General features: G+C 38.3%; 1 protein-coding gene across 1 annotated transcript in view; it reads left to right on the plus strand.

Moving 5' to 3' along the window:
* Positions 1 to 27,067, plus strand: part of CDH12 (cadherin 12) — a 413,488-nt gene extending 386,421 nt beyond the window's left edge. Inside the window, exons 8-13 of the mRNA XM_058680040.1 lie at positions 2,868 to 3,121; positions 10,536 to 10,672; positions 15,100 to 15,221; positions 18,375 to 18,492; positions 22,504 to 22,755; positions 26,485 to 27,067. Coding sequence (XP_058536023.1) covers positions 2,868 to 3,121; positions 10,536 to 10,672; positions 15,100 to 15,221; positions 18,375 to 18,492; positions 22,504 to 22,755; positions 26,485 to 26,984 — 1,383 coding nt within the window. The 3' untranslated portion in view covers positions 26,985 to 27,067. The remainder of the gene's footprint in view (positions 1 to 2,867; positions 3,122 to 10,535; positions 10,673 to 15,099; positions 15,222 to 18,374; positions 18,493 to 22,503; positions 22,756 to 26,484) is intronic.
* Positions 27,068 to 27,294: the final 227 nt, after the last annotated feature.

The raw sequence follows: 27,294 nt of genomic DNA on the forward strand, positions 1-27,294 counted from the left end.
CCCCCCCCCGGACGTCCCCCCCCCGGACGTCCCCCCCCGGACGTCCCCCCCCCGGACGTCCCCCCCCCCCCGGACGTCCCCCCCCCCGACGTTCCCCCCCCCAGGACGTCCCCCCCCCGGACGTCCCCCCCCCAGGACGTCCCCCCCCCGGACGTCCCCCCCCCCCAGGACGTCCCCCCCCCCCGACGTCCCCCCCCCGGACGTCCCCCTCCCGGACGTCCCCCCCCGGACGTCCCCCCCCCCGGACGTCCCCCCCCCCCCCCGGACGTTCTGTGGCATTTCTCTCAGTTTTCTCACTTCTTTCATCTCCATAGGGTGTGAGATTTCAGCCACCAAAAAAAAACACAAAAAATGTGTAGAGAAAGATTCTTTCATCTCACTCTTTGTCTCCCTGCCCGCCAAATATTTACCTACTGTGATAGATCAGGAATTCCTGAAAGACATTTGGTATGTCTGATTTAAAAAGAAGAAGAAAATGAGAATTTTGTTTCATCTCTGTCTTGAAACAGACATGTGAGTAGGCAGTCAAGTTCACCCGGGTAGCTGTGATGTGCAGTCACTAAGGAGATAATGCTGAGACCGTGTCTTGAAAGGAGGTGCCCTGTCATGCAGCTAATCAGAAGCATTTCTGGGAGAAAGTTGAGAGGGAAATGAAGAACACCTGAAAGTAGTTGAGACTTTCTAAGCTGCAACTCTAGACCGGAAAAGGGATGTGGGCCAGGCCGCCTTGATTTTCTTTCTAGGTCAAAGCATTCATAAAATATAAAAGTAGTCAATTTGGGTCACTATCATAAAAAAGATGTATTATGTAGTGTTCACAGAGCAATGAACCTACAAAAGCAAAAAACAAAAATCTATGTTTTTTTAATCAGCGTGTTCTTTAATTGTATTAGCTTCATTTTAATCAATATGGAATACTTTATTTATATATCTATTTCTTTTACATTTCTTTTCCCTGTGATACGGTTCCACAGGCACAGGTATTTTCCCAATCACTCCTTCCCTTTCCTCAGAACGGCTCTAAGCATTAATTAGAGATAGCTTCCTTTCTCTAACCTAAAATTACTTTGTTTCATCACGTACTGTTAGCATACCACCAGGAGACTTAGAGAAAAAGCCTAGCTAATCAAAATGATGGTCCTTCAAATATTTGAATACATGTGTCTTATCTTGCCTTGGTCTTCCCCCTTAAAAGCTGCAGTTCCCCTGTGACTGTAGTAGTGCCCTCTGCTTCACTTGAGGGATGTCTTCCATCCTGTCTCTTACAGCTGGCTGTCCTATCAGGAATGTTATTTAAGTCAGATCACAGCACAGTAATGGACTTTTCTTGTGTCCCCAAAACGTTCATCCCGTTTTGTTTAAACACTGAGGTTCTGCTCATGGGACCTGCTGTCATCAACCATGAGATGCCAGGGTACATCATCCTTTGCTTAGATTTGTAATAAGGGAGATAAAAACTTCTAACAGCAAAGATACAGAAATAGAAGAATGATACAGGGAAGAGGTGGACAAGCAAAGATAAAGTGTCGAGAATCAAGTTATGACATACGAGTAAAAATGAAATTGATCAGGTTAAAAAAAAGGGAGTAATTTCAAGGAAAATAAGTGAAGATCCTCTGATAAAAATATTGCGGAAGATATGGAGGCCAAAGGCAAGAAGTGTTACTTGTTTGATAAAATATTGATTGGATAAAAAGTTCTCGTTGGAACCATGAGAATTTTTAAGGATTTCACCGTTTTTCCCCAGCTCACAGAGGAGGAAATGTGTCACATAGCAATCTTGGATTTAAAAGAAAAACATCTTTTGTTTTCCCTGGAGTACTAACAAGAGGTACAGATGTTGTACACTTATTAGTCATAATTGAATTACTTACTTAGAAAAGTAAAATCTCATAAAACTCCGAGAAAATTACAGTGTTTATTTTAAAATCACATTGTCCTCATTTTTCATAGATGAATAGAATTCAGAACCATTAACCATAAACTTGTCACTGAAACACGCACTGCATGTCTGCCATATGTTGGGTTACAGGAGAGAAAAATCCAGGATTCAGAGTGAAGGTGAACCGGCCATCAGTGACTCCGGGCAAGACCGAGGCCCATGTTGTTTCACAACCTTCTTTCATTTTAAAATAAGAATTAGATAAACCACAATTTTTGGTAATCTATCCTAGTGGTATGTAATACTGCTCATTAATTATGTATGCAGTTCTGAGGACACAAAGTAACAATACTCTTTGTAACTACCACTGGGCGTACTGATAAATCCTGATACAGGGTTAGAGAAGGTAAATAGACATTGAGTAGTACTGGATAACAAATGACATTTTTATCAAAATGGGTGGGGGTGGGGAGATTCTAAATATAGCCCTGTAGTTTATGATACCAAACGTGCAGGTGAGATCTAAAGCACATACTGTTACCCAATTCCGCTTCTCTTGTGGTCTTTTGTTGCGTTTCACAGTTCCACTAGGTGGCAGCATCGGATAAGAACAGAGAACTGCTGCTTCTGAACTGACTTGAAACTGTTCTCGTAAAATGAACAAGCGCCATGTAGCACGCATGTTCACACGTCTATTTCAGGATTTTAAAGACTGCAGCCGATTTCCAGTACAAGTTCCCTTGACACTTCTCCACAAGTGTGGTTTTTTTGTTAAATATGTTTCCCTTCCCTTACTCATTAATTATAAAGGAAAATTAAACATTGAAATTAACTGTAATGTGTTGTAATTGCTTCCATTTGAAGGAAAATGAGTCCTTGAAAATAACTGTAATTGATTATAATTGTTTTGAATGTTCATTATTTCTGACATGCCTAGGTGACTATCAATGTCCCCCACCCCCATCTTGATTCGTTTTCACAACAGCCATTAGACTTTGAAACCAAGAAGGCGTACACGTTTAAAGTGGAGGCCTCCAACCTGCACGTGGACCAGCGATTCCACTCAGCAGGCCCGTTTCACGACACGGCCACGGTGAAGATCAGCGTGTTGGATGTGGACGAGCCTCCGGTCTTCACCAAGCCGCTCTACACCATGGAGGTGTACGAGGACACTCCCGTGGGCACCATCATCGGGGCGGTCACAGCTCAGGACCTGGACGTGGGCAGCAGTGCTGTTAGGTGAGAACACATGAAACCTACACAACTCTGACCAAGTCCGAATGATGCTCTAGCTATGGGATGTGAAAATGGACCGACTTTACCTAAATGGAAGAATAGGGGAGCTGCCACAGGATTTGAACAACTTTTGAAAAGGCGGCTGTTGTCCTGTTAAATGTGTCTTTCAAATTAAAAAAAAAAAATCTCGATTTTTCAGTAGTGTAACCTCAGAGAACAGTATCCATTGATTCTACTAAGATGCTTTCATAGAACCCAGAATGTAGTAGGCATTAGCTAATTTTATGAATACAATCTCTCTAGTCCCTTTCTCAAGTTATTGTTTGAAAAAAAGATGGTTTTGTTGTCTTTGTTTTCATAGTGATAATTGCATGTGCTGGGTTTGAGTTGGAGTGTACAGGTGAGCAGGCTGTAGGGTCATGGGTTCTACGCAATGCTTTAGGACTGGTACATTCTCCCATTCATTCAAGTGTCTAATCACACACTTACAAATGCCGTAAGGTATGAATATGTCCTGGTCACATACCTCGGAAGAGAAGTGGGCGAGACACGAGATTGGTTTTTAAAATTTTCAAACTCTGAAAGAAGCAAACTAAAGAATACATTCAGAGGACTTTAGAGTGAAAACACTGTTTTATTGGTATGAACAAATAGGAATGTGTATCCTAAGATTTTACATCATGTGTTGACAGATGATGAACAAAAGATTGGAGCGGCTATGCAGGCACACCTGAGCACAGTAGTTAGCTGATGTGAACTCTTGGGAAAGGAGTACGCATACCATGTTGTCTCTACCTATCAAAATCCATTGCACAGAGTGACATGGATAATATCTCAGGCAGAGGACTACCAGCTGGCTGGCTTAGACTTTGATAATAAACATTTGCTTCCCGGATTCTCAGCAGCTGGACAGTCTCAGATCAAGCAGCCACAGGTCCGGCGTCTGGAGAGGGCCTGCTTCCTATTGCGTTGCTGGTTGTAGTCTTCTTCTGTCCACGCAATGGAGAAAAGAGCTCGCTAGCACCCCTCGTATAAGGCCACTCATCACATTAAAAGGACCAAGCATTAGAATTCTGTAGAGGGACTCAAATATTTAATTATGAACATTATGAACATTCTGTTTCTGCCCCCTTAAATGTGTGTCTTTCTGGTATGCAAAATACATCCTAAGAGATCCCACATCCTTAACTAATTCTCGTATCATCTCTGAATTCAAAAGTCTTATCTCTATTGTTATAGATTGCAGGCTGCTGAGTCCGTCTGGTTCTGCTCCTCACACTGTGACACGGCTCTGGGAACAGCCACGCCCCTTGGCCCTGGCGAGGCTGCATCCGGAGCTCTCGGAGCTGAGGACTTCTACCTCCCAGGCCTGTCATGCTCGAGGAATCCCACGGCCTTTTGTCGTTCTTCACAGTTTCCCTGTGTTCTTTAGTTCCAGCTGGTGGTGTTTCTGCCGCTTTAGCCTCATCTCTTTTCCTACCTCGCGTTGACGTGGTGGATGGAGTCACTCACTTCCATATTGTCAGAAAATGGTTCATCCGCCTACCTCTAGTCTTGTTTTCTGAACATGCCTTCTTATGTTGTGAAACGGACAGGCTGGGGTTATTTTCTAGTGTTTCGGTTGTGATTTCTTTTTGAAAAGAACATCGTCTTTGATTAGCTTCTCTATAAGGACTAGAATAAACTACTTTTCCCTTCGTCTGGTGAGGGCCGGCTGTCTACAGCGTATGTTTGCCTTCTCCTTGTGTTCTCACATAACAAGAAAAAGAGCTCTCTGGGTTTCCTTTGCTAATGACACTAATCCAGATTTTGAAGACACACCCTCATGAGCCAATCACACACACCCCCATCCAGCCTTCTAGGATGTAGCGTGGAACTTAGCATGCGAATTGGGAGACCTGCAAGCGTTCAGTCCGGAGACCAGTGTTGTGACACATCAGATTAAGCCACAGTTTGCAACAACAAGAACCCAAATCAGAAGGCTGATGCGAGTCTTGGTCATTTCATTTATAATCCATCTCCCTCTGAAAGTGCCAGGCAAGGTAGCAGAAACTGAACCAAGTGCATGTACCCCTGTGACCTGCATAAGAGCCCCCCAATGTGTCCAAGCTCCCGACCTCATCCCGGCCCGACTACAGGCGTTACGGTTATCTGCCCAGTGAATCAACAGATGAAGTCCCGCATTCCCCCGTCAGATCACTATACCAAATATTTCCCTCGCTAGAGTACATTTCTGTGACAAAAGGAAGGACAAACTTAGTTAATGATACCAATGGAATGCATGCCAGTTTACTCAAAATGGAATCAAGCTGCCATACTGGTCCATGTTGCAAAATGAGTCACTGTGAGTGCAACTATATAGTTTTATCCATCCCAGTATCTATCCATCTGCCTAGATATGTATTCATTTTTTTTTGCTGGAACATTATGAAGAATCACATATCAGTAATTGGTTGTTATATACTAATCCGTAGGGTTTATGATTCTTATTCCCTAAAGACCTTCCATGTGCTTCTGATAATTATGAAGTGAATGCTTAGCTAATAGATAAATAAGTTATTTCAAGGACAGGAGCTGTTACTGAAGAGCAGCTGAACTTTATAATATAAAAAATTTAAAGATAATTAAACTCAAAGTTTTAGATTAGGAAAATTTAGGCTCATAAATCTAGAAAACATGCAAACATTGTTTAATTTACCGCATGTTCTGCTGACAAAATACGTTTTTAATACAATAGCTAAAAATAAAAAAAAGCAAATCAGAGAGTCTCTAAATAGAAAATGCAAAGATCCAAGTCCCACGTTAGACTCAAGACTCAAGCACGAGCAACAATGCAAGGCCACACGTTAGAGAAGAAGGGTTCTGAAGTCACAAGAAGTAGCGTTGGATAAACACTATTTTATGAAAGTTTTTTTCCTAGTCTTGTTGGAAATAGCGGTCCGCCTCCCTAAAACTTTAGACATAGATGAACCTAACAAGTGCATTCTAGCTGAACACGTTGACTTACAAAGCATTAATATCAGCTAGCTTGTTAAATAGTATGGTACACATTTGTAATGTTGTCTACATAGAGAACTCAACATAGTTAAATGCTAACATAATCATAAATCTAGCAAAATATGCAAGAATGCGTAAGCACTTCAGTGATATTTTACTAAGATGTTTACTCCTGATTACCCATAAGGATTTACTGATAGAAACAACAACAACAAAAAAAACCCTTATGTACACCTGTGTGAATCATGATCCTGTAGCTTTACATATAGGCTTTTTAAAAAGATTTATTTTTTATTGCAAAGTCAGATGTACAGAGAGGAGGAGAGACAGACAGAAAGATCTTCCGTCCGATGATTCACCCCCCAAGTGACAGCCACAGCCGATACTGCGTCGATCCGAAGCCAGGAGCCAGAAACTTCCTCCAGGTCTCCCATGCAGGTGCAGTATCCCAAGCTTTGGGCCGTCCTCGACTGCTTTCTCAGGTCACAAGCAGGGAGCTGGATGGGAAGGGGGTGCCACAGCATCGGGCCCTACATGTAGGCTTTTAAAACCACCGAGAACTAGGTATCACTAGAAAACCTACTATCAATTCTTAAGTAGTTTGAATGTAGGCAGACAGAAGACTAATGTGATGATAATTCAGAATGTTGAATGAAAAAAATAGAGAGTGTACACAAATTATGGACACTGAGAGAAAAGCGGACAGGATTTGATGCGGGAAACCCAAGTGAAGCAAATGTAAAATAATGCAACAAAAGGAGACAGGGAATCTAGAGACCGCAGGAGCAGCTGAGTGTGTTCATCCCCGAGCAGCCGCTCGGCCTGGCTGCTTCACTGCTGTGCTGTACGCCGTGTTTAGAACCCTCAAGAGAACGATTTCTCAAGTCACGCTTTTCACAGAGTCACGTGCATTTAGCTTCCATTAACTGCACTTACAGAAACTAAAGAATACGGAAAACATTTTCCCAAAAAAGAAATAACGTGGACAGAAAAAGGGTTGGGAGAAAGAAAGAGATTGGAGAAATTGTGCTGAGGAAGCATAGATTTACTTGGCTGCCCTTTAATAAGAAAGGAGAGCTAGAGTCCCGCATAGATCGTGCTGGAACACAGGGTATAAGCCCAATAGGAAGAAGGGTCAGCTCTCCTGGATGCTGAGCTCGGATTGAATGTAGAAAGAAATGTTCATCTGATACGTATAAATCCGCATCTACCCAAGAGAGGTTTGGGAAAATACAGATGCATACATGCAAACAAAGACATTATTATTTTGATGTAGAAACATGTTAAAGATCAAAACTTCATAGAAAATGGTTTTATCATGGAAAAGTGCATGGATTTCTCCTCTCTTTCTTTGTCTCCTCCCTGTTTATTTCTTCTTCTTGCTTTGTCTCTCACCCCTCCCTGTGGACAAGCACAGTGACTCAGAGAGGGAGAAAGGGACAGAGCCAGAGAGGAGTTCTCCAAACACAGCTTCACTCTGCAAATGCCCCCACCAGTCGTGAACCAGTGCACATATGGGATGGGATACCGGCATATGCGAGAAGTTTTAGCAACCAGGCTGTCATGCCGCGCCCATCTTCTTCTCTGCTATTTTAAAAGGGACTGTACTTACAAGTTCTTTCTCAGCCATGGAGTTGTTTATGTATATTAGAGCCATTGATTTTGATCATTGATTTTTTTCCCTGTTACCTTGTCAAATTCTCTCATGAGTTCCAATAATCCCTTGATTCAGTCCTTTGGTTCTCCTATGTAGAAAATTATGTCATCTGTGATAATTCAATGTCCTTGTTCCCAGATTGAATTCCGTTAATTTCTTTCTTGCCTAATAGTTCAAGTGAGGAATTGGGAAACTGTTGAACAGCAGTGGTGGAAGTGGGTAACCTTATCTAGTTCCAGATCTTAGTAGAACAGCTTCTGATGTTTTTCTATTCAGAATGATGTTGGCATTGGAATTTCATACAGTACTTTGTTTTGTGGAATGTTCCTTCTATGCCTATCTTGATTAGGGGCTTTAGCATTTAGTGGTGTTGGATTTTTACCAAATGCCTCCTTTGCGTCTAATGAGATGATTCTATGGCTTTTATTCTTCAATTTGTTGATGTAGTTTATCACATTTATTGATTTGCATAGTTAAGCCATCCCTGCATGCCAGGGACGAATGCCACTTGGTCCAAGTGAATGATCTATCTATCTGATGTATTATTGGATTCTGATGGCAAGTATTTTGTTGAGGATTTTTGCATCTATGTTGGTCAGGGATATTGATCTGTAGTTCTCTTTTGCTTTCAAATGTCAGTAGAATGTATGTTCATGAAAGTTTGCCTGAAACTTCAGGTCTAACACTGAGTGTGTTTTCCTGATAGAGCTAGGGTATCCATTATCTTTCTGGGATTGAAATCCTGTCAACTAGACCCTGCAGCAGTGGGCATCATACTCCAGTTGGTTATGTAATCTTCAACCATAATACAGTTTCCAGAGCATACGGAGCAGTCAGCAAATATTTAATTAGTTGTATAGTCTCCACCAATAGTGCTTTGAAAAATAATGGTTATCAGAGTTTTTATGGGCATTTTCTTCTTCAGTTAGGTATATGATTAGTTAAATAGAGTGCTGAAAGGGAGTATTGTGAGAATTGTCATCTTGTTCAGAAAGAAGAATTTGCAACCTGAATAATTGAGTCTATTTATTCCAGTGTTCTGTTATTTCTGCATGAGCTCTGACATCATTTATAATTTTTGAGAGCACCCGTCTGAGGCAGCACACTGCGCTGAAGTCGTGAGGCATTAACGCATTCTTGCACATGAAGACTGAGCGATGAACAGCAGGTTATAGAACAGCCTGGCTTGTTATGTGTTCCAATGACGGTCAACATTTTCTGGCTCAGAAATCAGTTACTAACAAATATTGACAACGGAGTCATAAATCTTGTTTGTAAAGGCAAATTAGGTATGATCTCACGTTGAAATGACAGAAAATCTCTGTAGTTTAAAAAGAAATGAATTTGTCTAAACAGTAAGTACCATCATATACACATCACTGAGCTGATTTTTCAAAGGGAACAGCATTCTTTGCACTGAGATTTTGGTGGATGGACTACAGGGATATCCTGTTTTGGAGATAAATATATTGAACGTTGTGCCTTCTGATGAGCAGAGTTCCCATAATACATTCTATTTAAGACAATAAATGTACATGTTGATGATGATGGGTGGCGAATATTGATGACCTCGTGTAAACATTGGCCAAAAACTTTCTAATTCTGTGAATATGGGCTAGTTTCTTCAAGGTTTCAATGTTTCTTTATCCATATGTTAAAATGAGAAGTACTGCTAATACTGAGCTTGTGGGGAGACTTACTAGGTTAATCTTTGGAAATATTGAGAATACTATCACACAGTAACTGCATGTTAAATATTAACTGTTATTACCATTACAGATGTTTAAAATTCTAACCACTTCACATATCTGCAGTTACTTCAAGACTGACAAAGGTTTCTAGTGGGTTTTTTTTTTTTTTTTGTCTCATAGTTCAGGTTTACAGTCATCATTGTCAACTATCTCATATAATAGAAACAGTTTAAGACATCTTTAGCAGTCGTGGTCTGGGTTCATGGTGAAGAAACCTGCTCCTCACATCAGAGTGACCAATTCTGACTTCCAACCCCTGTTTCCATGTGAAGCACATCCCTGCAGAAGGTGCGAGGGCTCCAGGACTCGCACCTCCCAAACTCACTTGGCGTGGCACACCTGGATCAAGTTTCCTGCTCCAGGCTTTACTCCGTGTATGGCCCCGTAGGCGTCTGGGATGCAAAGCTGTCCTTCTGCCTCTCATGGTGCTACAAACAGACGCATTATTAAATCAGACTACTGGTTTTTATTTTGGGAAGCCAATTGGATCTATAGTAAGATCAAACATTAATAAACCCCTTCATGTGTGTTTTTTATAAAAATACCAAATTGTAAATTAACTTTTTTCCCCTTATATTTGTTTATATTTTTGTTTTTTTTTTAATCCTCTGATCTGGCTTAGATAGCTATTTTGAGATGTGTTTCCCCCTTCCTAGTCCTTCCCAAAGCCACTATTAAGGAATATTTTTACTGCTTGAAAAGGTTTTAATATTCAGCAGGTTAAGAAAACTCATGGTCAGCTTTAGAATTTTAGTCTCTGCTGAGCTTTCAAGGTGTCAGGACCCTAAAATAATATGAACAGCAGGAGTACTAAATCTTTCATTATTTCCAGTTTCCCCTTGAGCATACTGACTTTGCAATAAAGAAGCTGTCATTTACACGCTTCTTTATTGCCAGGTGGGTAATAGCTACTGCGGAGGAAGGAAAAAAGGCAGTGTGTCAAGTTTGCTTAAATGCCATTCTGATTCATGTGTAATCATTGCACATTTGCATCCACTCTCTTCATATGCAGGTACTTCATAGATTGGAAGAGTGATGGGGACAGCTACTTTACAATAGATGAAACTGAAGGAACCATCGCCACTAATGAATTACTAGACCGGGAAAGCACTGCGCAGTATAATTTCTCCATAATTGCGAGTAAAGTTAGTAAGTATGGCATGGATAGAATCAATGTTTCACTGCAGTTTCCTGGATTTACCACTCTTAAATGAGTCCCTGCTGAGGTGTTTTTCATCTCTGGACTGACAGCTGAGTGATCTCCTGGGGAAAGTTGGAAACCTGTTCCTTTTCCTCATAGCATAAGTCCAGTGAAATGGTGACAGCTGCCAATGAGCCTGCTTGCTGTAGTGCATAAATACCTGCTAGTGCATTTCATTGTGTGACCTATTTCCTTCCGCACTGCACACTCAACACTTCTCTGGAGTTCCGGCTTCTCTTTCATGCAGGACTCCTGTACATATCATTAAGAGTTTCCTAGCCCAGGCAGAGAGAAATAATAATATATCAATTCTGAAATACATTCTAAAATTGAACAGAACTTTTTTTTTTCTTTAAACAGCATCTTCTTCCTTTTTTTCTGCTTTCATTATAATGTACTTTTGGTAAGTGCCAGTATGGAATAGACAGGAGTTTACAGAGCAATTCTTTAGAGAATTGTTCACAATCTGTAAGATCATGAAGAATCATCCCTTTGTTGGTTTCTGCTTGGACTGGGTGTCATTGCAGGTCCTGTTTGGCTGGACAATAAAGGATATTATCAAAAATCTCTCATGAGACGTATTAGGCTAAGAGTGATAACCTTTGGCTTTTGACATGTTATATTTTCTCAGTCCTTGCATTTATATTCTCTCGAAAGTTTTCAGTAAATCCCTTTGGAACAACTTTTCATTTTGTTCTCTTTGTATTTTATTTCATTCACATTTTATACTCTAGCAGTGAATTCGAGCTTTTCTACAGAGAAGAGGTATGGACATTTTTGTTGAGAAATCTTTATCAGTGTCAAAGTGGGAGTGTAAATATGAAACAGTTGTGTTTATCTTCAATAACTTCTAGATGTGAATGGTCGGATATCTTTTCCTGGATCTTCAAACTATTGCATTGTTATTATTAAAACTAAGTTTAGATGCCTGGTTCAGATGCCTGTGGTCCACACCGGAAAAAGGAAATAGATTTAATTCCTTACTCTCATTACCAACTTCTTAAGAACCCAGAATCTGGGAGATAGAATTTGACAGCCCAGACGGCAGGGTCTCTTTCACTGGAGACCTGAACTGAGTTCCTGGCTCCTGGGTCCAGTTCTGTTACAGCCCCAACACTTGTGGGAATTTGGCAGGTGATTAAGCAGATGGGACTCTCTTCGTCTGACTGCCTCTTTCTCCTTCATCTCTACCTCTCACGTGAGTGAATATAGGAAATATTTTGCACAAGGAACCCTGAGCCACCATGCAACTGAGCCTGAAAGCTTTATTAAAAATTTACATTTTTCCCAGTAGGACTGTAAATCCAACTCTCATTGCTATTGCTTCCACCTGCATTTCTGCAGCTTAAAATATTTCCCAAAATGCCCATGAATTGTCCAGATTTTCATTCCTATGGCATTGGAAAGTAGTTGTGGTCTTAAATTTGCATTCCTGGAAACCAGTGTACCAACCCAAGTGACCATGGTTAACCTTCCCAGGGATTAAGTGATATGAGCCTAATCATCGATATTTCTCTTCCATAGTTTGGCCACATCTTTTAAAAAAATTATATTGATCAATCTATGCATCTTGATTGAGAATAAAGGGCCTTGTACTAGTCTTTTTTTCTACACTGATAATCCTTAGTGTCTCAGCAAATAACATCAGCATTATAGTCAGGTGGGAAGATCTTGAAAGGACATGTATTTTAGACAATATAAAGGGCATGTTGCGTAAGAATCTGGGGAAACATTACCAGTAATTTTACATTCTAACTTTACACTGACTGGTTTGTTTTAGTGAAGAGTAGTCTGGTAGCCACCGTGTCAACTTCTCAAGTGTCCTAAGGATAAGCTTAAGAGGAAATTCAATATCATAAAAGGTTGACTTTGGAGGACAATGATCATTGATATATAATCACTGATTATATATATAATATAATTATTGATACATTTCATTTTCAAATCATTGTCATTTTTTCTGTCTAAAATTTGCCAAATAATTGCCTTTTTCCTAATTTTCTTTAGTGCATTATGATACATGCATGAGTTTGTGTAGTCATACTTTATTTTCTAACCGTTCCTTTTTCCCAACTGTCTACATGAAAGTATCTTGTATTTTGAAGGAAAGATAATTTTGATTTATGATAGATTGGCATCATTTCAATAGTAACTGTGAAGACTAAAACTTTGAAGAGTCACTTAAAAAGTTTTCATGATTTGCATAAACACTACAATGTTTCATATACATGGGAATAATTATCATCAACACCACCATAATCATCCACTTTAATTTAGAGAAAATGCCATTTTGTCACTTTATATGATATGCAATACAATAGAATCTAAATGTATGTTGTCATATTTCATATTTTATTTTAAACTTTCAAATGCTTATGGGTATGCTATCATAATCAAACTATTTAGGAGTATTTTAAATCAGTCTAATTGCTCCATCAAAATCAAATACACAGCATTAATGCCAGGCTTATCTTTTTCCTAATTACCATGATTTTCTTGGGAAATTAAGACTATATGATGAACTTTTTACTAAAAGGTAGAAAGTTGGATAAAATATAACTTGTATACACTTACACAATTTTCATATCATATACTGATATATAGATTTGCTATAAAAATTGTGAAACAAACCCCCGGTTTAGGTGAACATGTTATTTTATTGATGTCATATATCTGTGTATTGATCCTCGTGATTCGCCGTGAATTTCCTAGTGTCAAAAACAATGTCATCCACGTGTGATTTATATGGCCTCTTTCACTCTATGTAATACACAGAATTATTTCATTAAATTTTGTTAAGAGTTTGAACAGCTTCATACCTCGTTTTAAATATGTCACATATCACAGGCTCTTAAATTGAAGTAAACGAGGCCTAAATTTGTTTTATAGAACTTTTGACTATATTATTTGCACATTATAAAAGCACGTCTGTGACATGTATAACATGTAGGGAGACGTCTCCTTCCCTGGGAGAGAAAGGACATCTTCTGACCCAGTGCGTGATTGCTGTGTCCCTAAATGAATGAACCTGGGTAAGGTCTTGAAGACCTCCACCCGTTGTAAAGTATTGAGTATTCATTTTATGACTGCTGTTGATAATATCTAGTTCATTTGCAAACATGAACCTGGTTTGTATTTTTGATATATAATTTGCCTTGACTATTCTATATACTATTATAAAATAATTATTACCACTAACAAAAGTAGATAATATATCTTCCAAAGTATAATTCATGAGTAATGCTAATTTACCAAAAGTTATAAAACTTTTTAAAGATGCTGTCTCATTTCGTATGACAGCTGTTTACAGTAAGGCCTATAAACACTGTGTTTCATATGAAAAAAAATCATACTGAAGAAAAGCAAAACTTGTGAACACTGAATCAGTTCTCTTTTCAAATAATGCCCTGTACTGATACCAATTTTAATAATGCATTTTCTAAGTGTTTTTCCAGTTTTATCAATATACCTTTCATAATCACACAACCAATTTAAAAAATATAATTATTATTTTTATTGGATGTTAACTGTGTCTGTGATGGACCATAACATGATTTTTCAGTGATATTATAGAAGATTTTTAACATATAAACTAATGAATATGATAGAGTAAAATAAATATGCACTTTATATTTTCATGGTTTGTATCTTAAATACTTACAATTAAATACTTACTATTATTTAATAGAAATTGAATAAATTATAGCATGTATATTTTGTTACACTTAATAAAGTTACTAGATGACTTCTGTTTTTAGCAAATGACACAGACATTGAAATTTGTTATGGGATTTTGGCAGAGACCATGTAAAAACAATCACCTTTTTTGATACTGTAGGAAGAAGTTACTGCACCCCCAGCTGGCTCTTCTTCTTCTTTGTAGCACCATTGGTTCATTTCAGAATATATTCTTATTTTCCATCTCTTACCTCTCCTTCCGTAAATCTGTTTTTCCAAACTTTATTTATGAAGAGCCCTCTATACTTTCCTATTTATTCATCATTCTTTTCAGAAAATAGCTTCTTGAAGAAATCAGTTCAGAAAGATCTTTTACATATGCAGTGTATTCTAACTAGTAGAATTATCGTAACATGGCACAACATAGAAAATTGCAATTTTACTTATTGTTTAAAGGTCCACTTAGTGGGAAAAATTGAATCTGTGAATAACCATAGAAAGATGGCTGAGTCATTTTACTAGAAATACCCTGCACCTCACGTATTTGTCTTCTCTTCATTTATTTTCAGAATTTCTGATAAAATGAGAGATATTTTCTGTTCTATTAACATTATTTTTAAAATATGAATTATTAATTGTCCAAGCAATTGCTAACCAGAATTCTTAATAGTTTCTTCTCTTTTTATGTTTCCAACAGGTAACCCATCATTAGTCAGCAAAGTCAATATATTGATTAATGTCCTAGATGTCAATGAATTTCCTCCAGAAATATCTGTACCATATGAGACAGCCGTTTGTGAAAATGCCAAACCAGGACAGGTATCTTATTGATGTTATGAATAAGTAGTGTATCAAGACAAATTATAGTTATTACTTAAAATTACAGGTTCAGACATGAATATACAATCATGTATATCATTTTCTCAATCAGATGGCTTTCGGAGATAATCATAACAAATAACAAACCTTTGTGAATTAATGATAGCATGGATATGGAGGTAATACCATAGAAAATAATGTTTTTTTTTTTAGCAAATTATCCTTGGATAATTAAAGATCTGGGGTTTGGGATATTGCTGTGTTTCTACTTTGATGTTACTTATCTAAATACTATATGAGCAATGCTTCAATGCACAGGTTCCTTTTTTTTTAAAACATGTTTCTTATTTTCAAAAACCTGTGAAATGTCTGCTATGCTTTGTCCTCATTGAGTCAGAATTGGTCTGGGAGGATGTTCTCTTGGGGACAAAAGGGAAGAATGTATAGCTAAAAGACGTTATTGCCAGTGTTTTGGGTGTTACTTAGGAAGGTAACTCCTACCCTAAAGGAGTGAGTGAATGTGTAGCAGGAAGATGGTCCAGCATTGAAAGTGGCAAGAACATTATGAAGGACTATGCACCTAAGTCCAAACGGAAAATATATTTATGTGCTCTGATTTATAGTATGTTACAATTATCTGTAAGCGTGAAAACTACTCATTTATGTAAATTGGGAGACTTTTAATTTCTTATGAGGATTTATTTGCTTTGTACTTGCTGGAACATTTCCCCATAGTTCTAAACTCGTGATGCCTGCTAGCTACACTGCTATTGAATTTAAATTCTATTAAATTAAAAATCAATGTTGTCTTTCATAATTAAACACATCTTAGCTCCTCAATAATTTTATGTGGTGAGCTTGCCATTTTGGAGCATGCAGATACAGAATATTTTCAAAGCATGGAAACTTCAAGAGGATTATATTGCTCTAACTTTTCATCTGACATTTTGGAAAGGACATTGTTTTTATTAACTCTTAACTTATTTTGTGTAACTTTCTTAAGAAACCTGCATCTTTAAGTTTGAACATGTACTTCAAATTTTATACTTTAACTATATATGCAGTTATATGAGTGAAGCCCACTGCTTGCGTAATATTTAACATAATAAATGTTGAATAATTATCTGACATAAATAACAACTTTTATTTGATTATTAGTGAAGTTAGAAGATCTTACAAAATTCCATCATTTGGCTGTTTTTCTAGACACTCAGTCACACCAAAAATAAAAAGCCAGTGTGTTAGGTTTTAGGCAGTTAGGAACAAGAGTAATTTCAATTCAATGAAATCTTGAAATCTTGTAATGCTCCTCTTGAAAGCTTTTGAGAATAAAACTTCATTTAATGCTATGTTTGTCTGATCAATGAAAAGGACCAACAGAATATTAAATGTGAAAGTTACCAGAGATGAAACTTATCATTTTACTTCTGGACAGCATAGTGAGGAATCTGTTGGGTATGTTCTTGGAGGCCCGTAAGCAACAACAGCAACAAAATGTCTGGTGGTCTTTGATATTTTATTCAATATTTTACTCAGTAAAAATATCCATTGTATTTTTAGAGAATGTATTATGAGATCATCTGATTCCATTTTAAACTGGCCGTTCTGGTCTTGATTTCAAAACTATGCACATGAGCCATCTACCTATTGATTTTACATGAATACCTTTATCTGTCTGACTATCTATCTGCCTACCTATCTATCTACTTACGTTTATATCATTATCTACTGTGTGTGAGCATAACCATCTGGAAAGGTAAATAAAATTTATAACTATGGGATAAAAAAGTTAATAGATAAATTTCAGAACAAATAGAATGAAAGCTCCTATTATGTATGCTTCTCAGACTGGGATTGGAATACTCTACTGGAAATAGTAAAACCTTCCGTGGCAAATTCTAATTTACTATAACAATGGGATCACCTGGTGTGTTAGCCTTCTTTTTATTACTTTACGATGCTCAAGACAAATTCCTTCAGAAAGGAAAGTTCTATTTCAATCGTCAGATTAGACATTAGAATTTAGGATCAGGGCTCTTGTAGGGCATTGCTTGTAGAGTTGGTCCTTGTGAATGTGGAGATCCTATCACGTTGTGAAACAGGAGGCAGAGTCAGAAAGCCCAGGTTGAACTCAAACAATAATCAGCTATGTTAGGAAAACCACTCTTGGAGGGCAGACATCCCTCACCCACCATCATATTCAACACTTTCCACCAGACCCACCTCACGTTGCCAAATTTAAATGAGGTCTTCAATGATAATCCATCAACCAGTAAAAGGTCTGAGTTTTTAACACCTTTGGGTGTTTGGGGGTACCCACGCCCCATTTAATCTCTGCCACCTGGCTTGTACATTACCATCACTCTCCCAAACATTTCTTGAAATTCTATGTGCTGTAAAAGTATTTGGCATGTTTTATACATGCCTCACAACCATGTTAGTCTAGTAAGGTACAAATTTTGCAGTTTTCCATTGATAATTCACTTTTAAATATTTGAAAGACCTTTTTGTTGAAATTCTAGGATTTTAATGACAAGATATATAACCGTTTAGAGGGCAATTTAGGAAAAATTTCAAAATGGGGATTGTAGTGCTTACTGTTCTAAAAACTACAGAAGCACAGTTTTGTTTCCATACAGTTGGGAAAAATAAAAATAACAACAAAGCAGATGTATGTTCCTTATATTCTTTCTTTCTCATAATTTTATTAATTTATTAAAACAAACCTTATTCTCATAAACATAACTGTACTAAAGTTTTGCTACTCTAAGACTTTTTAGCTAATCAGACTTTTTTGTTTCCAGTAAGCATTTTCACTTTTAGGTTAGAAAGTATTTATTTCATCTAATTTAAAATGCAAGCAAGTACATTTTAATTTCATTTTGCTTATTAGTGAGAATTTTCAATGCTGGTAAGCTTTTCAGTTATGCAGTTATTGGTTTGGAATTAGCCCTCTTCCTGTAATTGCACCTGATATAATTACCTGTAAACATTCTGAGATTTGTTTATAAGTAATTGGGCCACTGATATTGATTCAAAGAGTGTCATTTCTGTCTCTTTGCATGCTTCGTTAAATGAACTGATTTGCTTGGTGTGTGAAGTTCTGTTGGAAACTGATGACTGACTTCAAGCTTAATCTCGACTTGGTTTTAGATCATTCAGATAGTCAGTGCTGCAGACCGAGATCTTGCACCTGCTGGCCAGCAGTTCTCCTTTAGATTATCACCTGAGGCTGCCATCAAACCAAATTTTACAGTCCGTGACTTCAGAAGTAAGTATAACCGTGGTACATCTTGATCTCTTATTGTGGATCTGTAGCAAAGGACACAAACAAAGGAAATCAGCACTATTTTGGAAAGTGCTCAGTTTTATAAAAATGGAAATTCATATTCAGAAAACCCAAAATTGTGTAGCGGTAGCAGACTATTTAGTCCATATAGACTGTATCTGATAAGGCAGAGAATGTCCGTTGAAAATGTGGACAGTTGATGGGGGAAGCACACTAAAGGATCTCTAGGGAAATGAATGACTTCCTTGCTGCAGGTATGTCATTTTCTCACACACATAATATTTCTACAAATTAGTACCAGTTTAATAATTTTACATCAATAGTATAGTTCAGAACATTTTAAGAATTTGACCATCATAATTTTGCTGATAAAGATTTGCATTAGCACTTTATATTACCTAAATTGTTGCTCCCAAATGTATAAAAATAATTTCAACTTACAGTATCTTTTAAAATAAAACTGTGCATATGAAACATACACCAAAATCTTTAAAATATATTACTGACACTGTAAATTTCATTTCCACTGCATCTTGGCTATGTCACAGTTCTATTATCACCGGTACTGCTGGTAATATTGCATAAGATACTCTTAAAAAACTTCACGCAAGTATGAGGAACTGTGGATTAGAAATAAAGATGTTTTAGGGTCAGCATTGTGGTAAAGTAAGTTAAGCTGCTGCCTGCAATGCTGGCATCCCGTATGAGTGTCGATTCAAGTCCTAGCTGCTCCAGCACCGATCTTGCTTCATGTCAACATGCCTGTGAAAGTGATGAAAGATGGTCCTAGTGTTTGGGGGCGCTACACTCACACTGGGATCCCAGATTAAGCTCCTGGCTCCTGTCTTCAGCCAGGCCCTGCCCTGGCCTTGACCGTTGTAACCTTTGGGAGTGAACCAGAAGATGAACTGTATGGAAGATTCTCTCTCTCTCTCTGTCTTTCTCTCTCTCTCTCTCTCTCTCTCTTTCTCTCTCTCTCTGTGTTTCAGATAATTAAAGTAAACCTTCAAAAATAAAGAAATAAAGAAATATATGAAGGGAATGTGTATTGGTAATTCCAAGTTAAATTAAAAATATTATAAATGCAAAAAAGTTTAATCTACCTAACCTAACAAATATCATTGCTCAACCTAACCTAATAGACATGATCCAGTTGCTTGCATTAACCCAAATGCATCAAAATTGCCAAGTACAAAACCTTTTTTATAATGAAAATGTCAAATGTATTATGAAATGTAATTGATATTACATTGAAAGTCAAAGCAAAACAAAACCACAAGCGTCGTGGAAGTACACATTTGTATCATAGAAAATTTTCTGTATAAATCATAAATTAAAACATCATGATTTTAAGTCAGAGCAACACTCAAGAAATAGGATTGGATAAAATGAGTAGGCCATGTTGTCACACTACCTAAAGCCATTCAAAGAGGTAATAAGTGGATTGCAGTGATTGTACTGGAATTTGAAAGGCTTAAGCAGGTGTATAGATGTTCATATTTGCAGTGAATGAACGTAAGTCTGGAAACAGCGTGAAGATACAACAGGAAGATCACACCACGTCGAGTACCATTGCAATGGTGAGTCTTAGATTGGAGCAATTACTGAGGACAGAAATAAGTAAATGAAGATTAAGTTATGGGGCTTGAAGTTACAGCTGACAATTCAGTATGTGACTTTAAGGATTAAAAAATAAACTCTATAGGCTTATGCGAGTAGATAGATCATTTTATTGTTCATTAATGATTAACATTGACTGTTTTCTATCATTAATCTTGGCTGAGAGATCTGTATCAGAATAAGCATGTCTATGAATGAGAACATCTTATCTCATACAAGAGTATTCTCTCTCTCTAAAGATTTTTTTTTTAATTTGAAATGTACAATGACTGAGAGAAGGAAAGAGACAAAGATCTTCCATATGCTGATTCACTGCCTAGTTGGCTGCAATAACCGAGACTGGGCTTTGCAGAACTCAGGAGCCAGAGCCGCTTCCAGGTATCATACATGCGTGCGGGGCCAAGCACCTGGTCCGCTCTCTGCAGATTTCCCGTGCATATTGGCAGGAGCTGGATCCCAAAGGGAGCAGCTGGGACTCAAACTCGGGCCTACATAAGATGCCTGTGTGGAAACCGGCCACTTAACTCACCACACCACAGTGCTGGGCACAAGCAATGATTTCTCAATGAGTAAAATTGTACTTTGCAAAATTCCGCATGTCATTGACTGTATTTCCTTGTTTTTAAGATAAATTAAATTCTAAGCAGAAGTTTGTGTGTGTGAAAAAAAAAATCCAGAATGGAAACATGATCTAGTGTGTCTTTTCATCTTGGAAAGCACAACAAGTGGATAAGAATAGTTTTCAGTATGTGTTAACTGAAAAATCAATGAGACTAGGCTGCCTTTGACACCAATGAAATTTGTAATATAAGAACCCATATTCTTCTAAGGGAAAACCCTCTAGACTTTATTTATATTAATTAAATTTAAACATGACCTTTCTCAAGATTTATTTATTGTTATTGGAAAGTCAGATTTACAGAGAGAAGAGTGACAGAGAGGAAGATCTTCTGTCCTCTGGTTTACTCCCCAAGTGGCCGCAACGGCTGGCACTGACCCCATCCGAAGCCTGAAACCAGGAGCCTCCTCCAGGTCTCCCAAGCACATGCAGGTCACTAAGGCTTTGCAGCATCCTCTTCTGCTTTCCCAGCCCCAAGCAAGAAACTGGATGGGACGTGGAGCAGTGGGATACAAACCAGCACTCCTGTGAGATTCCGGTGGTTACAAGGCAAGGACTGTAGCCACTTGGCTACACACCAGGCCCTCAACATGACTTTTTCCTTCAACTGGAACCATCAGTTGCTAAAGATCACCTTCAGCTTCTCTCTGTTTCTCAATTCCTGCAGATACCCAAAGTCCCTGGCCTTGCTAGCTCGTGCTGGGGATGTTGCAGAGGACATCTAACATGCTGACGGTTTCTTCCTTAATTTTAAAGTCTCTGGATTCAGTAACAAAGTAATCTTCCCATAGCAAATCATAATTATATTACATAAAGTATTCTCACCTTAGTAAAATTTATTGCAGTAAGTGTAGAGAAACTGCCTGAATTTTTTATTGTTGAATTAAGGATCCAGAAATAGAATAATTCATTATGATTGAAACAGTGCCATGTTTCTGTAAGAACTATCCTGTAATGAGTAATATGCTTCCAAGGATTATTTTGTTGGATTTTTCAAATGTGTACAGTAAATGGTTATTATAACTATACATTGATATGTTTCTAAAGCAACAAGGGATTTTTTGAAGTTACCTGGAATAAAACAAAAAAGGAAACCATGTAATGAATAAAACAGAACTTTGTCTTTTATGTGTAGAAATAAAATAAGAGTAGATGCATACAGAACATTTTCATTAGAAATGATCAATGCAATTTGTACAAAACTATTTTATATAATTGTATTGCCTTTCTAGTTAGGAATGCTATAGATTAATGAGAATTATATTAAAATGGCAATTGTTATAATTCATTGTATACAAAAGTTTTAGTACATTTTGATACGGTTGATTTTTACTGTATGGTAAAGTATAAATTCTATAGGAGCTACTTTAAACATTTGTGTTTTGTAATCTGTGCTCTTTTACTGTGTGCGGGAACATCCACAAATGTCCCTTTATCTCAGTAACATTTTCATTTTAGGAAACACATATCTACAAGAAGCATTTCTTGCCTGTAAATCATTCTATGTTTTCTCTGAATTAGAAAAAAAAATACTTCTGACACCAGACAAGAAGAAAATTGTTTTTCATCCCCTGAGGATAATTTTTAGTACATTTGATTACATTTGGTAGCTCTCATAAGGATAAAAGAAAGAATTAAAATAGGGGTGTGTTCCTGTGATTCAAATGTTCTTCCTACTGTTTTGTTGATATAAACATTAAGACCTGAAATGAAAATCTGAGTAACCCTTTTGTCCCAAATGTCATGTTTTGTAGACAACACAGCTGGGATTGAAACCCGAAGAAACGGATACAGCCGCAGACAGCAAGAGCTGTATTTGCTCCCTGTGGTAATAGAAGACAGCAGTTACCCTGTGCAGAGCAGCACAAGTACAATGACTATTCGGGTCTGTAGGTGTGACTCAGATGGGACCATCTTATCCTGCAACGTGGAAGCAATTTTTCTACCCGTTGGACTGAGCACGGGGGCTCTGATTGCAATTCTGCTATGCATTGTCATACTACTAGGTCAGTTTTTAAATTAATCATATCCCTCATCTCTCTTCCTACTCACCGTTACTCTTATTCTCTACTCTGTCAACCTCCCACCTCAAGTTACCATAGAAGTCCATTTTTATTCAATGAGATGTCATATCTGGATTTAAGATAGTCTATGTTGTTATGTCCTATTAGTTGGTATTGCCTTCTGTACCTCACAGATACACAACAGTGCTTCCAACTGTTGTTAGAAATTGGATTTAAAAGATGTTTCTTTTGTTGCCATAATATTAGAAATCCATGTCCTAATATGTTTGTTGATCATGCGCATTTCCACATGTTTTTGGAAGATCTGTCAAGTATTATTAGGAATAAATAAAATCAGCAAAAATGTCAAAAGTATGTTTAAATGCTAGATGGTTTTCAAGTAATAGCAGTTTGTGCCTTTGTCATAATGAAATTCCCTGTATGAATAGCCACTAACAATAATAGTTTTTTTAGTTATGTTATAGTAATTATTGCATAATTATAATGGAAGAGAAAGGATAGAAATGAAACAGACTCTAAAAGGATACAGAAGTTTATTCATATTGTGTTTAAACTGCCACGCAGAGGTAATTCTTTCTCGTGTTTTCCCCCACATCTTCCTAAATGAAAATGTTAGTCATTTCCACTAGAACAGAACAGAAGGGAAAAGTGGGGGATTTAGGGGGAAGACTGATATGATTGTGTTCTGTTGCGTCTTGGTGCGAAGGGATATCATCAACTTGATGGGTTTCCGTCATCCATAGTTTTGGCTCAACTACTTCACGTCACTTATGAATTCATTGCCAAGTCCACATTAGCAGAAAGATGATCTGTTCTGCCAGTCATTCTTTTTAAAATCAAAGTGCAGCAAAAATGAAATTGGACATCTTGAAATCAGTTTCTATATGCATATTTACTATTCAACCAGAAAAGATGTAGATTCAAAGAGACATATGCCTTTATATCTAGGATAGTAATCAAGGTTTGTTTTCTAGATTTTTGTTTGTTTGCAGTGCAGAATGGCAAAGAGAGGGGCAGTAGCAGTTGAAGAAATAGATAACTTCTACCTTCAGTTTCATCCCCCAAATGTCCTCAAGTTCCAGTTTCTGGAACACCCTGAAGCCAAGAGTCTGAGCCTCCCTGTGTGACATGCTCCCAAGTACCGCAGTTGTCATCTGCAGATGCCAAGACGCGTTCATCCGCAGGAAGGGAGGTGGAGCCCCATCCTACTCACACTGAACCACAGCTCCCATCTGGAGATGGAAAATTAAATATACATATATATAATATATATAATATATATAATATACTTATATATAATATATATATTAGGATGTAAAGTAGTTGAAATGTATGTTCCTCTGTCATGCTTCCATGTAAACCTAGCAAGACTTATTCTGTTTGGGGATGTTCTTCCTTGGCAGTGTTTGTTCTATATTGCAGCAAATACCTGGTCAGGGCATCACTACCCGCCCCCACCCCCGACACCTGCCTGCCACTCACTCATCCAAATACTCCCTGAATGTTCAGGTTGCACCTGAGCTGTTTTAGACATTACGGATGTGCTGGTATACATAACAGTGAATAGAAACTTTGTCTGCCTTGCCACGAGGCGTACAGGTTGACCAGTCTATTCTTTGTCCCCCTGAACCAATCTCAGGCTCTTCTGGGTCTTCAAACTTGTTGTCAGCCATTAATCTTCTCTTCCTGGGGCAAGGGAAAGCTTGGGACTTTTCTGATGCTCAGTTATTTCTTACTTAGCTTTTGGACACTGGAAAGCAATTATTTTCTTCACATTAGCAACTCTAAAATATAGCCTGCTTTTTGTTAGGCCTAAGGTCTCCTGCATGAGTGTTGTGTAGACAAGTCTAGCTTCTAGCTCCTGGATTTAGATTGGATTGTCTTGGCTCTGGCCATTGTAGCCACTTGGGGAGTGAACCAGTGGATGGAAGATTTTTCTCTCTGTCTCTCCTTCTCCCTGAAAATCTAGCTTTCCAATAATAATAAAATAATTTTAAAAAAAGGAATGAAGGGTGCTAAAAACCTAAGACCCATCATCCCAGTACCTTCTTGGACGTATCCCTCCATCACATTCTATGCAAGAAGGAAGAATAAATGACTTTTAGTTAACATGCATTGTTGACAAATTTCTGATTTTATCCCAGCATCTTCAAGACTTGTCTCCAGTAAATCAAATGCAGCCTTACAATCCTGTGTTTGCCGCCTCTACAGGTAGACAGGGAGTCTATTGCACATTTGAGTCCTGATTTCGTTATTGCTGCCTGCCCACCACCCACTAAAGAAACACGTGCCATGCTTAAATTACCAGTTAAAAAGAATTATTTATCTCTATGAAAGGCAGAGAAAGAAGAAAAAAATACTTGTCTGTCCATTGATTCACTCCCCAAATGACCATGAGGTTGAGACTGGGCCAAGCAAAACAAGGAGCCAAAAAATTACATTCGGGTATCTCGGGTGGGTGACTGAAGTCCCGACACGCGGGCCGCCTTCCTCTGCCTCCTCAGGTTCCTTCGCAAACAGCTGGATCAGAAGAGCAGAAATTGAGACTTGATCAGGCAGTGCTCAGGTGTGCCATTTGGTGTAACAGACAGCAGTTGAAACCACTGTGCCACAATATTGGGCCTAGTAGACTACTCTGAGTCAACAAGGAGGAAAGGGAGATTTCATTAAGGAAGGTGTAACAGTTGGCATTTAAAAGCATCATTTTGCTTTATGAAATAATGCAAATTCTAGGCATTGGATTTTAAAAATTGTCCAATATTGCTGGACACAGAATTGAAATATTGAAAGTTTATGTTTATATGATACATAATCAAACTCCTAAATTCTACAAATCCTTTTTTCTTCCTCCCTCCATCCATTGCTCTTTCTTTCCTATATGTTGCCTTGAGGTGATTGTCAGTGAAAACTGCAATTTCTTTTTTGTTGTTGCTTTTTTTTTTTTTAAGATTTATTTTTATTGGACAGTCAGCTATAAAGAGAGGAGAAAGAGAAGATCTTCCATTGACGATTCACTCCCCAAAAGCCGCAATGGCCAGAGCTAAGCCAATCCGAAGCCAGGAGCAGGCAGCCTCTTCCGGGTCTCCCACGCAGGTGCAGGGTCCCAAAGCTTTGGGCCGTCCTTGACTGCTTTCCCAGGCCACAAGCGGGGAGCTGGATGGGAAGCAAGGCTGCTGGGATTAGAACTGGAACCCATATAGTGTCCTGGCGTGTGCAAGGCAAGAACTTTATCCACTAGGCTATCACACTGGGCCCCTGCAATTAATTTCCTTAGCAACACAAATAACTAACTCACAATCAAGAATGTTGCAATTAAGAAATTGGCTATGATTATGTCTAATTGTTATTTATAGGATATAATTAACATTCAGAGTCTTTTATGTCTACCCTTAAAAACTCGCACTCTGCATTGTTAAACACTACCCTTTATTTGCACTGTAATAACATGGAGATTTTTTTTTAACCTGACCTTAGCACTCTTAAATACAAGGCTACAACTGTTTGATTATAATAATAATTTTGGTGTGTAATGTACGTGTTACAGCTTCCAGAAAATATAAATATACAAGTCTATCGATTACATGACCCTGAATTTGAAAATAATAGCTTATTAAAATTCAGCAAGCTTCAATCGACTTTTATTTCCAACAAGTGGTGAAGTGGCAGATCTGTTGTGTAGTCTCACGCTGCACTGTTTCTGTCTCGCTTTAGCCATCGTGGTGCTGTACGTAGCCTTGAGAAGGCAGAAGAAGAAAGACACCCTGATGACTTCCAAAGAAGACGTGAGAGACAATGTCATCCATTACGACGACGAAGGGGGTGGCGAGGAGGACACCCAGGCTTTCGACATCGGCGCTCTGAGGAACCCCAAAGTGATTGAAGAGAACAAGCTTCGCAGGGATATCAAACCAGACGCCCTCTGTGTGCCTCGTCAGAGAGCGCCCGCCGAGGATAACACCGACATAAGGGACTTCATTCGTCAAAGGCTGCAGGAAAACGATGTGGACCCGACAGCACCGCCCTATGACTCGTTGGCCACGTACGCCTACGAAGGCAGCGGATCCGCGGCCGAGTCGCTCAGCTCCATCGACTCGGTCACCACGGAGGCCGACCAGGACTACGACTTCCTCTCGGAGTGGGGGCCCCGCTTTAAAGTTTTGGCAGACATGTTTGGTGAAGAAGAAAGCTGTAACTCTGATAAAGTCACCTAGAGGCGATGCGAAGGCTAAAAGACATCAGAACGAAGCAATGTTAAAACAGAAAAGGAAATCCAAAAGAAATCACACACACACACACAGGATGTTATTCCTTTGACTCTGATTTCTAGCAAGTTGTTGTATTTATCATGTTTGTCAATTTTTGGTTTATTCTGCCGACATAAGATAAATCCTCTCACATGCACTTGCTTTGTTTGGATTTTATGATTTTTGGAAACACACTGAGAGAAGCTCAGGCTTATAAACAGAATTTACTGACATGACACCCCAGGACGGAGCGAACTATTTGGCATCACGGTGGAAG

Source organism: Ochotona princeps, chromosome 23 (genome assembly GCF_030435755.1).
Source record: "Ochotona princeps isolate mOchPri1 chromosome 23, mOchPri1.hap1, whole genome shotgun sequence".
NCBI lineage: Eukaryota > Metazoa > Chordata > Mammalia > Lagomorpha > Ochotonidae > Ochotona > Ochotona princeps.